Genomic DNA, 15,700 nt, shown 5'->3' with positions numbered 1-15,700 from the left:
AAGTATAAGAGCAACTTGAACCAAGGTATTGCGCCTTTGAGTGGGAGGGAGAAAAAGGATACTTTGGAGTTAGGGGATGCAGAAAATTAAAATACAATTGTTACAAATAAAGAACAGGAGACTTCAAAAACAAAAGAAAGCCACAACCCAAACAAACCAAAATTTAAATACCCAGAATTGGCAGTACCAACTGACTAGTATCACGGCAGTACCCGCCCACCCAAGAAAATTGTGCCAAAGAATTTAGAAAACAAATATACAGTAAAAGTAAACACACAAACAGCAAACTTCAGGTAACTGTTTTGGATTGCAAAGGATACATTTAATGTTCAAACAATCTGTTAAAACACCCATTTGAAAACTGAAAAAGGTATTTCCTTTGCAATTCATAAAACTGAAGGATCATTAAGGTTATTCAGTTCTATAATTGTGCTTACTGTTTAATAATCTTCTGGGTACATTATTCCATAATGGCAAAGTAAGAAGAAAGCACTTTTTTTTTGACGTCAAAACAGTAACACAGGGGCTTCCCTGGTGGCGCAGTGGTTGGGAGTCCGCCTGGCGATGCAGGGGACTGGGTTCATGCCCTGGTCCGGGAGGATCCCGCATGCCGCGGAGCGGCTGGACCCGTGGGCCATGGCCGCTGGGCCTGCACATCCAGAGCCTGTGCTCCGCAGCGGGAGAGGCCACAGCGGTGAAAGGCCCGCGTACCGCAAAAACAAAACAAAACAAAACAAAAACAAAAACGTAACACAAGGGATCTCAGTTGCAAAAATACTATTTTTTTTTTTTTGGCTGCACCATGCAACTTGCAGGATATCTTAGTTCCCCGACCAGGGATTAAACCCATGCTCCCTGCAGTGGAAGCACAGAATCCTAACCACTGGACCGCCAGGGAATTCCCCCAAATACTCATTAATGGATTAGAATGTCCCCCAAAGAGAAAGCACTCTAAATCAAGGATTTGCTTTCTGAGAATGAAATAAATTATATGGACCAGCCTCCACTGAATATGTTTATGTGCACAAATTTAAATTTTACATCTGAATTCACATGCCAAACTAAATAAACCCATTCTTGAACCAGATTTCTAAAACAAGAAAGCAAGTGCAATAAAGTACTCTTGGCACTATTAGTGATTTTCTGTACGAGAGACAAGTGTTCAAAATTCAATGCATCTAATCTGTAAACTGCTAACTTCAAAATCTTTGTAAATTCTTTTCAACAGTTAGGAGAAAACCACCTTAAGGCAGTTTCTTCAGAATTATGGCTTAATTTTGGTCCGTGCACACTGTATATTCGAAAGCCCCGGAGAGTTTTCTGTAAAAGCACAGTTGTCCCGGTCCCCATCAATTGTTTATAAAGATTTCCAAAGCTACAGAAACTGAATCACTGAATATCCCATATCCTTTTATGTATCTTCAACAAATGTTAGTTTTGTCACATGTGCTTTCGCTCTATGTATACATATACATACCTTTGTGTACTATTTGAAAACAACTTCTATGCTTCATCACTTCACCCCTAAACACAGCATGCATCTTTTAGAACTTCCTCCTATATAAACCATAGTGCCTTTATCACATCCAAGAATTTTAAAAATTGTTAAGACTATCATTTAACCCAGACTACATATTCACCTTTCCAACTATCCCCCAAATGCCTCTTCATTGTTTTCTTTTTTGGATCAATGATATAATAAAAGATTGACATAATGCTGGATTTGGAGAGATTTGTCTTTTTTTCTCCTCATGATTAAAGTCGAGTGAAACCTTCTGGCAAGTATACTATAAGACATAGGTGATGGTGCCAGCTAGTGCATCATACCAGGAGGCATACTAAATTTAATCACTTGGCTATGATCATGTTCATCAGATCTCTTTATTGTAGAGGTATCTTTTCTCCTTTGGGAATAAAAGTAACCTGTGGTATGATACTAAGACCACGCGAAAATGCTATTACAACAAAACTGTAAAATGCTATTACAACAAACTTACAACAAAATGCTATTACAACAAACTTATCCCAGTCATCATGGGATAAGCCCATCAATGGTGGCTTACTATCCAATGATGACCTTGAATTATTTCCCATGGACATTGAAAAATAGGTGTTTTTCCAATTCTATCATTCTTCTATGTTTATTAGCTTGGAATTCTTCTGTTAAGAAAGCTTTCTCCCTTTTTAATTTACCTATATTATTCTTTGGAATATTCATGGATTCTTTGTATTCATGTGCACTTCCCCCAAAGTAGTTGTTATAAATATCACTATTCAGAATTAACGTTTTCCATAGTCATCAACAACCACACTATTATTTTACATCAAAGCTAATTAAAATACATTAGTCAACCATTCTGATAGTTACCATTCTTATTCCATCTATACACTAGCAGAAAGCCACAAGCCACAAGTTTTAACAACTCTAAATAAATGACTCCCTCAAACAAACAAGAAATACCTATCCATTTGTATTTACCAGGCTTCTAAATTCTACAATCAACATAGCTGCCCAAGACTGAAAGTGTTTATACCTAATACTTTCCTTTAAGGAAAAGAAACTGCAGTAGGTCCTTAATAAACACATACACAAATACCTCCCAATCTTCAAATCCTCTTAAAGGTACTCCTGCTAAAATTCTATTGTACCTACCAGCATCACCTCCATCTTGACTGGAGCCGGCTTCAGCCAATAAATTTGTATTCACATTCCTATCACAATCTGGCCCTGAGAGTAGAGCACCATCCAGATCTGAAAAGGAGACACAGAATAATCTGTTATTTACAACCACACAATAGCCATCACCCAGACCACCACTCTTTTCTTGGAATTGTTTCTTATGCAGACTAAACAGAGGATATCTGCAAGTACTGAATAGCTACTATGTGCTTAACGCTACAAGGCACAAAAGCATACATAAGACATGCTTTTCAACCACAGGAACAAGTGCACACTCCACAGGAACACCAGCACACTGGATTAAGAATGAGCTTTAGAGCCTGGCTCCATTTGTACAAGCATGTGCCTCAGTTTCCTCATATGCATCTACCTATATCAGAGATATGATAAAGAAATTTAATCAGTTAATGCAAGCCAAGTGTTACGGTTATGGTGTCTGATACCCAAAAGATAGCTGCTACTGCTAGTATTAAGCACTAAATGTATAAAACATTGTTTCTGTACTGGTTCAGAAGTGGAAAAGACCAATGAATACTAGATTAGTAAAGGAAGACTTCAGAGAAGAGGTAATTCCTAAGAGTTAATCCTGAAATATGGAAAAGCAGCATTAAGGGCATACTAATGAGATAGTACTCTTGGTTCCAATCTGTTATTTCCCTTGAATCTGTTCCATCTCTTCTTTTTCTCTACTGCTGCCTTAATCCAGGCACTCATCATTATTCTCCTGGATTAATCAGAGAATTACTTCAACAGTTTCTTGGTCTCCTTGCTGCAAAATACAGTGTTCACTCTTCATTTCCCACAACATTGCCAGAAAGATCTTTCGACAACATAAAACATGTTGCTCCTTTACTTAAAATCAATTCACCAGTTTTTAGGATAATCTTCAAACTCCTTAATTTAGAATACAAGGTCCTAATATTCAGGTTTCTATTTACGAATCTAGCATCATCCCACTGGTACTATCTACTCCTCAAATTAAAGTCTCAGAAGACATTTTTCAAATGCCACTTATAATAGGCAATCTCTCCTCTACCTCCCATTCAAGACTCATCTTTGGTGTCACCATCCTATACTACCAAGAATTCAAGATGGAGACTAAAGTATGCGTTACTTTCATTTCATTCAATAAATACTGAGTACCTTGGAGGTCACCTGGTGATCTTAGAGTGGTACTGGTGGATCAGCTGGCAAGTAGAAAGAGTGAGAGTGGCCTGTGCTGTGAATGGAAGACGAATTAGAGATACAGTACAGACAATCTGAGAAATGTGGCTGTAAAGGGCAAGAGTGAGATGAGATATAGGGTAAGAGTCTGGGTTTTTTTTTAAGATGGAATAAACAAACATGTTTAAATACTAAAAGGAATAAGTCACCAAGAAAGGGAGAAGACACTGAAGAAATACTGCAAAAAGAAGGAATTATCAATTTTGTAAGATTCCTAAGGAGTCTGGGATCCAGAAGCATTAAGACAATCAGTATATACAGAGAGAAGTTTGAAGACAGGCACTTAAAGACTAAATGTCTACTGGCTTTTATTTTCTCTGTAACTTAGAATAGTAGAACGTGAGGTTACTGCCTACAGTAAATGGGTTGGAAGTCAGAAGGAACAGTAAATAGACACAGACTCCTTTCCTGTTCCTTGAGAGCAGGGATACTACCTAGATTTTATTTTCCCAGTATTTATCATAATGCATGACAAATAAAAGGCTTTTCAACAAATGTGGTTAAATGTTGGCTTGAGTAGTCTGCCCTTTACAACCTGTGTTACTAATTTAGACTTATGAAGAAAAATTTCTCTGGAGTTCCCTGGCAGTCCAATAGTTAGGATCCAGCAATTTCACTGCCATGGCTTGGGTTTAATCTCTGGTCAGTGAACTAAGATCCTGAAAGCCACATGGTGCAGCAAAAAAAAAAAAAAAAAAAAAAAAATTCTCAGTTTTCTGGTATATAATAACACTAAAACATTGAATAACTGAAAATTAATTAATTGAAATTTAGTGGCTTTGCTTTCCTATGAAAAGTTAAATGTATTTCAATAATCAAAAAGTAAAATTTAAATCACTATTTAAAAAATGTCCCTTTCCCCAGCATCTTATTCTAAAGTGTACAGTCTGTTCTGAGGGCACTTCTTAAAATTCTGCCAAGCAGGTTTGTAAATACAGAGTGTTTCTATTTACGTAATATTCTATAGTGATTTGTTCAAGGCTTTCAAGTATTAGGATTTAATTTGTGATCTTTAATGCTACATGGACACTAATAGAGAATATGTCAACCTAAAACCTTAATAGATGGCAAATGTATTCTTTCTGTGTACAATAACAAAATCATATCCATACTACAGATGTTAAAACCCATTTGAAAGGTACCAACTACTTGGTTCTTGATACCAAAAATAAATCTTAAAATAGATGAGCTTGTCCAGGTTGACAACAGCTTTCAAAAACCATGCTTAACTTAGGAATCAGTACATCATATCACTGCTGTACCTTATTTGAAATCAGCCAACGCACCTAGCAACTTATTTTTAATCAGCTGAGTTGATGTGAGTAAGATAGAAGCCAGGAAACCAACCAATCATTTGATACAAGAATATATTCTGGGACTTCCCTGATGGCGCAGTGGTTAAGATTCCACCTGCCAATGCAGGGGACACGGGTTCGAGCCCTGGTCCGGGAAGATCCCACATGTCCTGGAGCAACTAAGCCCATGCATCACAACTACTGAGCCTGTGCTCTAGAGCCCGTGAGCCACAACCACTGAAGCCCGCGTGCCTAGAGCCTGTGCTCTGCAACAAGAGAAGCCACCTCAATGAGAAACTCACATGCTGCAATGAAGACCCAATGCAGCCATAAATAAATTAATTAATTAAAAAAATATATATTCTGCTTCACCAGTAACTCTTGGTCATCATCTTTTTCTCAAAAAAATATAGGATTAAAAAATAAACTCTAATATACTTTGCTTTTGTGACATTCATAACCTTCCTATGGAAATCTTTCTCTTAATGTAAACTTAGCAAAAAGGGCTGAGACCTCTTTGCAAACAACGAAAGACCTTTTTTGAAGAGCTATTAAAACATTAGTTTTATAAGATAATAGGAAGTAAATGTACACTATGTAATACCATTCAAATAATCAGAGCTAAATGCTAAGCCACATGCAATTTCTTCTATTTTTACAAACGTATTTTCTTCAGTGAACAGATAATAGCTGACACCTTCCCTAAGAGAAAAAAAAAACAGGTTTTATAAAGTCCTTTTGTACATGCAATCTCATTTAAATTTCACTACATATTTATATAGTTACGAATATTCTTATCCTCAACCTTTAAGAGGAAACTAAAGCTAGTGCAGAGTGCTGCACTGTTTGTTAACTGTATTACACTGCCTCCTGACAACAGGAGCACCAAACCTGGCACTAACCAGGCAATTAAAAAAAAAAAGTACAATCTGCAATGCTGGAAATGAGAGTGCAGAAGTATAAACATCTTAAACTTACTTTCCTAGTGATACTTGGTATCTACTGCTAAATGCGCAAAAACAAAACTACCTACGCTCTGTGCCAAACCAGCCTTCACTTTATTAACCTCTTTAATAAAAGCACCTCCAAAATTTTAAGTGTACCTAGTTATTAGCTGTCATTGTTCTTTAACTAATACATTTTTGTCTATCTTCAAAGCAACTTCCTCCTTAGAATGCACTTTTTTATACTTCTCTGATTAACCATGAATTGCATTCTTTAAAAAAAATGACATCTTATTCATGGGTTTTTTAAAAACCTGATTACCAAGCAATGCAAAGAGAATGAGATGAAAAAAGAATGGTGTAAATCTCAGTCTCTACCTTCTCCCAAATTTATAACAATCATAACTTGATTTTCTTCACAAGGAAAGAGTAGCAATATTTATCCACTTCACAAAGTTGCTATGAAAAATAACATTAGTAAATAAAAATATTGCATTAATTATAAAGTGCAACATAAATGATGATGTCCTTAAATGAGTTTAATCTTGGTGCATGTGGCTATAGGTTTCTCTTGGACCACACTGGGCTAGCATCACTTCCAAAGCATCTGGTGCTTAGTACAGCACCTGCCTGTAAGTGCTAAACAAAGCTAGGTTGGGAAGGAGGTCTCCCTGACCGTTTGCTTTTGGTTCCCCAAATTCCAAACATAAGGCAGGTGCAGACTAATCCAGATTTTCTTAAAACACAAATATTCTTTAAAAGAATGAAATATGAGAGAGGACATCAGAAATCAAGGTTCTAGAAAGAACTACAACTCCATCCTACAAAAACTCAGTAAGGTCTATTCAACTTTTGTTTTCATGTAAATGTATACTAGCAACAAATTTCTCTTCTCTGAAGACAGTTTCAGAAAACTAAATCTGATTTTTTTTCATAAACAGTTATAGATTTTTTTCTCTTCATTCACTGTGTTCGAGTTTTTTTCCCTTTCAGTGGAGAGTAAATTCAGTTGCAAATGAATTATACAAAGCACCCTTGACAGTTCTATAGCAGCCTAGAGACTCAACAAATAGCAGTTTCCCTTTACCCCCAAACTCGATGATTCAAATGACAGACTAGGCTCTACTGTTTCTTCTTCGCTTCTATTCAAACAAGGCTGTTATTTCTTCCATGACTGGGCCTTAACAGGTCTCCCTGGGACACTCCCCACTCCAATTCATGAACAACACCCTCCAAATGCCTTTGTGTTAAAGGCAAATATATACAGCTCGGATCTCTAATTTAAAACCTCTCACTGCCTCAGAGTCCGTAAAATAAAATTCACAATTTATTACCATGTCAAACAGAGAATTACAATCTGGCCCTAACGTTTGACCCAACCTCATCTACCCCTACGACACTGCCCTTTCTATTCTTTCACCCACTTACTCCAATTTCTTGCCACCTTGCACCCTCTCCTGGCAAACTCCTATATAATACAAGATCCAAATCTATGAAGCTTTCTCCAACTCTTATGAGCAGTCAGGAACCTCCCCCATTGCACCCTCTGCCATACTTCTGATTTTAACATTTATCACACTGCACTGGTATGTTTCTACCCCACAGCCATCCTACTGTGAACAAATTCTCAATCTTGACAGCAATATGACCTGACCTGTTGCTCAGTTTCTTGAGGATTTAAATAAAAATTTTATTACCAAATTTCCTCTTATGATGTGGAAAGTTTGGAGTCCCAGAAAAGTAATAATATGTGGTTATAAGATAAAATTTCTGGTCACCCCAGAATATTAAACCCCAGAATATAATATAATATTTTGGTCACCCCAAAATATTATATCAGAAATAAAAAATTTAGTCTTACAAAAATTTTCAGGGGTTGACACTTACAGGGTGGGTTTAGACAACTTAATACCATCAACAGATAGAAGTCACAAAAATGCTTTTATAACTGATCCACACAAGGCTTCTTCAACACACAGCTTTAGTCTGGCCACACAAATTCTATTTCTTTAAGGCTTATAACTTGAAGAGAATGATCATTAGTGTAGCCATCTCTTGGATCAGATACGGCAGACAGGGAAGGGAAAGGAACACAAGGCAGAGGAAAGTAAAGGAGAAGGAAAAAACAGATGGCAGAATACTCCTATTACCATATAGTTACCTATTATCATCCTTTTAAGATTAAATATTGAGGAGTCTTATATATTAGTATATTTTGCAGTCCATTAGCTAGTGGTGGACATTCATTTTTTAAAATGAGCCTCAGGCCCTCAAACTACCATTTAATACCCAAATGTAACAGTTTCTAGAGAAAAATGACCTTAAATCACTTGTAGTTCATCCTTTGTAACATACTCAACCAAAAGGATGCCTGTAACGTAGAGCAGTACATCTGGAATCCCTTAAGAAGAAAGAACTAATCCAGGTCCATAAACCTGTTATGTAAAACACTTGGGTTAAGATGTACAATGCATAAATTTTCAGATTTTAGGCAAGTAATAACTACAACACCCCCAGTGGATGTAGGGTAGCAACCTGTAATCAAAACGGTATTTCTGCAACAAAACATATGGATATTCACATTTTAGGAAATAAGTAAAAAATATAAATAGGCGGTTTTGCTGCCAATTGATTATCAGGTTTTGTTGCCAAAATGATTTTTAAAAGCTTTGATTTATAGCCTCCAAGATTTCATAATTATGAAATTTTCTTTCCTTCTAATTAGACATATTATGTGTGATAAACTCAAGCCAAGTTAAGTGGAAACATTTTAAGTAGTTCATACAGTAACTTTATATGGCATGGCCAAAATATTGGAAAATCTCAAATCAGATGGTCAATTTTCAAAGTTGTAAAAATGTTTAAATTTTAAAAAAAAAGATCATTTAAGAAAGCATTTCAAGATTCTGCAACATCTGAAAGTGATGCCACGTATCAATTATCACCCCAAATATAGAAGGGCGTAAGTGCTGGTAATTCACTACTTCAAGTATGACTCATTAGGATATCTTAAAGATATATAATTTGAGCATTCTTTTCTCAAAGTTGTTTTCTAAATACTCGAATTAAATGCTTTTTAACCAATAGACAATTACACAAATTAAAGATGTTAAAGCTTAAACCTCAATTCAACTCTACTTGTAGGAATTAATAAAAATTCACAAATGCCACAAAGCTGTTTTCCTATCCAAAGTACAGATGAGAGAAAGGAACTTTTAGATTGTTTAAAAGAACCCTAAATTATATCCTTTGATCAACTAAAACCACCTTGCATCTGAGTATTTGTACGGCATCATGAAAAATTCAATTATCTAGATGAAATTTTACCAGCTTTTATTAGATAAAAATTAATTCTATAATCTACTGTTGCATTTACTAGAAAATGCTTTTGAGGAAATTGCCAATTATACTACTTAGTGTCAACTATACAAAACCCCACTGGAGAAATTCCTTTCAGAATTCAGTACCAGAAAAGTTTGTCATCCCACAGAACTGGTACGTTTCCTCACTTTGAAGGGTTTCTTATCATCTTAGAACCAACAAAAAGCAATTTTAATTAGGCTAACCATATTAACACCCTTGGCTAGCACACTTCTTTATTGCTATATTTTATTTGTATTTTGATAATTTGTTTCTTGTCAGTCATTCAAAATCTTTGTTAAATGAGGTATGTATTGCATGCAGATATAAAATGTATTACGTACAGAGTACAGTTATTTACAATGGGGCAACTTGCCAGTGTGACTGGCACAAATAATACAAAAATACAGATTCAGAAAACCCAATGTTCCATGAGTCCAGAGTAGATCAAAGATGGGATTAACATACCTGACTTGTTCTAACAGTACAGATGAACACACTGTGTAAAATAATGTAGGTATTAGTTATTTTTGCCCCTACAATTTAATTTCTAATCTTAAGATTTACATGTACTTTATTTATTTGGCTGAAACTTGTTTTCTGGCTGTAAATCAGGAAGATGAGGTTTTGAAATTTTTACATTATCAAAGGAACTCATTAAATGACTCCTTTTTTTCCTATTTTATTACCCAGAACTGTTTTTCCTAACAGTTTTAATTATCCAATAAACCCCAATAAGACAGTAAAAAAGACAGAAGTTTCTAACTTTTCTGGAGTTCCACTTCCAAATATCTTCATATTATCAAAAATGATTTGAAGGGAATCCCAGTAGTGAGTCAAATAATAGGTATACTAGCTTCTTTAAGATTAAAAAAAAATACCATCTGAATACAATCCCTGATAAACCTTCCTATCTCAGTATCTCAATTATATTTCTTTATGAGGCATCCAAACACCACCTTCAACATTATATGACAAGAAGACAACAGTATTTAGAGCTGTGATTTACAAATAGTAAGCTTAAGAATCTGGGAAGTCACAGTTCCTACAAGAGACCCACAAATCCAAATATGCCAAGCACTGCTTATAGACTAAATGGATAATTCACCACGACTTTTCACATGTTTAGGTATAGAATTTTAAGTACGTTTAAAAGCATTTATTTCACCGAAAAATTTCACTATTTTTTCAATAAGTGAAAATGAAAAAAAGTATAACCATTAATGTGGAATTCATTAAAATGTTACAAGTTTTAAAATGGGCCTCATTTTTTAAGACTGGGTCACTAGTTTATTAACTGCCAAGCTTCTAATGCCAGACAGTCCTAAACATGGAACCTGCCTCTATTTTACTAACTGAATGACCTTGAGAAAGGCCTTAACCTTGGTAAATACAGACCCACTGTGTTCTTTACTGGTCAGAATTTGCCTGGAGAGTTCTAGTCAATTCTGTGCATCAAAATTTCAGGGTGAAACAAACTGTCTATGGCTGTTAAGAAGGGTGTAAAAGGGTTTGGCATTCACAAGGTGGGAGGTACAGCACTTAGCCTAGAAGAAGGGGACTTCAGGGGAATTTTTCAAATGTTAATATCTGAAGGGTTATCAGGTTGATTAGAGAGATTAGAGGTTAGGCTCAGATTATACTACTAAAAATGGCAGAATTAGGAGTTAAAGAGAAGCAAATTTTAGCTCAATATAAAGTAACTTCCTAATAATGATATTCATTTTAACCCTGGAACAGGCTGCTTCAAAAAGTATTCTAAGTATTAAAACAAAAGGTCAGGCTGAGGCTATAATAAGACCACCTATCTAGAATTTGGTAGAAAGTACACTGCACTGGAAAACTGATTTTAAATAATCTCAATAGTCTGTAAGGGGGACTAAGATGACCATGCGAGCTATGTTTTTATATTTGTCATTTTTCATAATAACCCTATAAAATAAATAGCATATTCTAAAGAAGAGGAAACCGAGGGCACGAGTTTAACTTAATTTGATTATGGTAACATATAAGTGGCAGAGCTCACTTCCCAATCCTGATTCAATTTGGGCTTTCCTCTACATCAGCAGATTTCAACCTTGGTTCACAACAGAATCACCTGCAGAGTTTATAAAAGTTTCAACAACCAGGCCACATCCCAGACCAATTAAATCTATATCCCTAGCAGAGAGATCCAAGAATCATGGTGGCCTGTAAAGTTCCCAATTAATGCCAACATGCAGCCATGATTAAGACCCACTGCTCTATACCAAAAGTTGGCAACACTAGAACACACCCATGTTCATTTGTTTACATACTGTCTGTGAATGCTTTCATGCTACAATGACAGACTTAAGTAACTGACTTTATGACCAACGAACCCAAAAATATTTACTGCTTGGCCCTTTACAGTAAAAATTTGCCAGCCTCTGGCTCTGTATCATATTATGTTCTAGCTCTTACGGGACCCATTTTCTGCCACTGAATGAAGGTGGATTCAGAGGCACTAAAAAGTTGTGAAAAGTTTTAACAGTTGGAATGTAGCACATCACTGATACAACCAAACTTGTGAGTTAAGCAAGGCTCATCAGATACTAATGTGATATCAACGACATAACAGAATTTTCATTTATAAGATATTAGAGATAAGTTAAAAGCATACTAGACAACCAAAAATTAATTTATGATAGACCTAGTCCATTGATACAGCTAGGGGTGCTTGCTAAGATAATCACTAGCAATGTTATTTTTGAAAGTATGCACTGTGGTTCAAATTACTGCTTTTCTTCTCTTTGAATCACTCCAATTATGTGTGGCATTAATTTTAAGAATGGGGTTAGCTCTAATTAGTTTTGTCAATCAACTACTATACAAAAAAATCTGCTAACTCCTTATATTGCGTGTTATCTATATAAATTAAAAAAAAACACTACAGGTTTCCCACCATACTACTAAATGATTAATTCATGCAGAAAAAGACAACATAGCTCTAATTCTGAGAACTGCTTCAAGGTCTTCTACATTAAAAATTAAGACAAAACATAAAGTGCTGCTAAGAAAGTCTACTTACCATTAATACTTTAAAGAAACTACCTCGGGTTTTATTGCTAAAGACTTGATAAGTAGGAGGGGAAAGATCAGCAAATAGTATTCATTACACATGCATACTGATTTTCACATGATTAAAAATTTCTACCAATGAAAATTAAACCCAAACCTAAACAGCCAGAGGAACCATTTCACAGGATTATGGCATTTTGCCCTTTGGGAACTAACAACAATGATTCTCTTTAACAGAAAGTACTCCATCCCCAGATGATCACCATCATGTAACTCAGACACTGAACAGTTATAGAGCTCTGAAGCAACACAAGCACTAAATACGACAGTGGTAGAAAAGTCTGGGGTCCACATAGGAAAATCTCAAACCCACTGGGCTACTTCTTCAAATAAGTTAAACACAGACAATCAAATTAAACGTAAAGAGAAGTTTCAAATCTATTTTCACTCTTCAACAATGGTCCCCCACTCACTCCATTTTTTTAAAAACCTACACTACAAATGTGATATGTTGAGGTTCTTATATATATTCCTTTGGGAATATATTGAAGAGAAAGGTCTCAGAGGCCTCTCTCTTACTTAACTAATGTAAATGAGAATGAAAATGAGGTAATAGTGGGACAAACTTAAAATATTCCAGCTTCTGAAAGATTTATGCGGAGCACAGAACAGTAACTCTAAACAAAGTAGAATAATCCCATTAACATTTGCAAACTTCTATAAAACAATTATATGTTTACGAAGAAAATTGAGAGTAAAGAATGTTAACTAGATCTCAAAAATGTCCTGAAATGACAAACGGATCACACATTACAACCAGAAGATTTTACCTTTTCCAGTACTGGGTACAAAAAGTGATCAGAGGCTAAAGATCAGGAAAGTCAAAGAACTATACATGGTGTCCACATTCCATAAAATATGGGCAAATTCCTATATTTAACACAACCTTTGAGAAACTCACATCTACATGCTTAGAGAAAAAACTAAGACACGCCAAATCTTACATTTAGTATAAGATTATGTAAGATATAATATGTGCTTGTTTGAGTGATTTTCTCCCTTTTATTATAAAGACTCAAATTTTAGTATTACTTATATGTATTCTTTTTATAATGAAAAAAATACTTTAAGAATACACACAAGATTATATCCAACCAGAATAAGAACGAAAACTGAAATACCTCTGTATATACAATATTTACCTGGTTCTTCCTTGATGAATGACAAATCTTCTTCTGGATAGGCAACAGGTGGCTGCATCACTGAGCAATCTTCTAAATTTGTTTCATTATTAGGTGGTATATTATAAATAAATCTCTTCGTAGCTTGGGTTTTCCTCCTTGTTTTGCCAGTCTCTTGAATTCCCTGGGAGCCCATATTATTCCAAATAAACACTTTTGTTTGACCTTGAGACTCATTTTCTGTCAATTCAGGTGAACCATCCTGGACCCAACTACTGTCATTCATTTGGTAGTTTTCTATTTGGCCCTCGTCGACGTTACAACCATCATTTTCAATTTTTACATTACTTGCCAAATTGGTAAGATTCCGTGTTGCCCAAAAACTGGCAATTTTTTGATCCCGTGATGAAGACAGGCCATCTCTGTTAACTGGTTTTCTATTATTATAGTCCACAACTACAGACTCTGGAGCTTCTGATTTAATGCTTATATTTAAGGCATCTTTAATGAAATTTCGGCAAGTTTGAACAACTTCACTCATTTGAAGATAGCTGGCCACTGTCATTACTTCAATGGCATTTTGGCTTGTGAGCACCAGGTTACCAGAATACAAGAAGTCCAAGATGACTGAAAAACCTTGAACTGCAGCAATATCTAAATGGGTAGTATTGTTTTGGTTAGGGCTTTCTTTGTTTGAAAAGCAATATAAAGTCTTAAAGAAACGGCTGCCTGCAACCAGGATGTTCTTATGAGCTTTAAAGATTTTTCCGCTCACCACAATGCTGACATCACAAAGAATACCCTTCTTCCTCTGTTCATTTAGTTGTCGAAGAAGTTGATAGCAATAAGAGTTCTCATTTGGCCTACTATTAAAGTCACAGTACCCCTCCTCTGATGGTATTTCTGACTCCTGTAATAGATGGAAAACATTAATATTAAATTCTATTTACTTTTTAAAGCCATCAGACCAAAGACAACAAATCATTATCAGTAACTTTTTAAAAAGCACTATGAAATACACTAATTTGTTAGTAATCATTACATATTGAGACTGAAGTGTTGACAATCCCAAATATTGAGAGGAAAGGAGTGAGTGAACAGCTTAGCTTGCTGCAAGCCACTGTTATCATAAAAAAAAAAAAGAAACATCCTGAGGATCAGCAGAATTTCATTTAAAGAATATGTATCACATATCATGTTATCTTTTCAAATATAGCTGAAGACATGGATTAAGAATTATTTAAGGGACTCCCCTGGTGGCTCAGTGGTTAAGAATCCGACTGCCAGTGCAGGTTTGAGCCCTGGTCCGGGAAGATCCCACATGCCACAGAGCAACAAAGCATATGCACAACTACTGAACTCATGAGACACAACTACTGAAGCCCACATGCCGCAACTACTGAAGCCAGCACACCTAAAGCCTGTGCTCCCACCACGAGAAGCCAGCGCACCACAAAGAAGAGAAGCCCCTGCTCGACGCAACTAGAGAAAGCCCACACACAGAAACGAAGACCCAATGCAGCCAAAAATAAAAATAAATAAAATAATAAATATGTAAAACTCTTGGCAAACATTGAGTCAAATAGTTTAGGTCAACAAAGTTAATTAAATCTAACTAATGATAAAGTTAGGACCCTAATAAAAAATGTGCTTCAAACTACAGGAATAACCAAGTATATAATTTCCCAATCAATTTTCAAAATGACTTATCTCTTTAGGATCATAAATACTATCCATCAGGTAAAATTCCTGAACTCAAAATTCTTAATGTTTATAATCTTCCCTCTTAGCAATCTTATAAGTACTCATTACAGTTCATTTTAGCATCACTAAAGCTATGGTAATTTCCTATAAAATAACATGTGATATCAACAGAAAAAATAAAGGAGTGTGATCTAGATTTGGAATGCTGCCTATGCTAGTTATTAAGCGTGTGTCCTTGGGCAAGTCACCATGCCTTCTTAAACTAGAAAGCAG

At 35.5% G+C, this 15,700-nt stretch overlaps 1 protein-coding gene across 2 annotated transcripts in view; it reads right to left on the bottom strand.

Annotated features, from left to right (window-relative positions):
- Positions 1 to 15,700, bottom strand: part of ZBTB10 (zinc finger and BTB domain containing 10) — a 42,670-nt gene that overhangs the window by 15,422 nt on the left and 11,548 nt on the right. For both annotated transcript variants that reach the window (XM_012535341.3, XM_004276175.4), the window contains exons 2-3: positions 13,745 to 14,633; positions 2,654 to 2,752 (exon numbers count right to left, since the gene is read on the bottom strand). In XM_012535341.3, the coding sequence (XP_012390795.1) occupies positions 2,654 to 2,752; positions 13,745 to 14,633 (988 nt within the window). The remainder of the gene's footprint in view (positions 1 to 2,653; positions 2,753 to 13,744; positions 14,634 to 15,700) is intronic.

The sequence above is a fragment of the Orcinus orca genome, chromosome 17, assembly GCF_937001465.1.
Source record: "Orcinus orca chromosome 17, mOrcOrc1.1, whole genome shotgun sequence".
NCBI classification, from domain to species: Eukaryota; Metazoa; Chordata; class Mammalia; order Artiodactyla; family Delphinidae; genus Orcinus; species Orcinus orca.
Note: the sequence above shows the minus strand (reverse complement) of the source record. Positions and strands in the feature narration are given on the sequence as shown.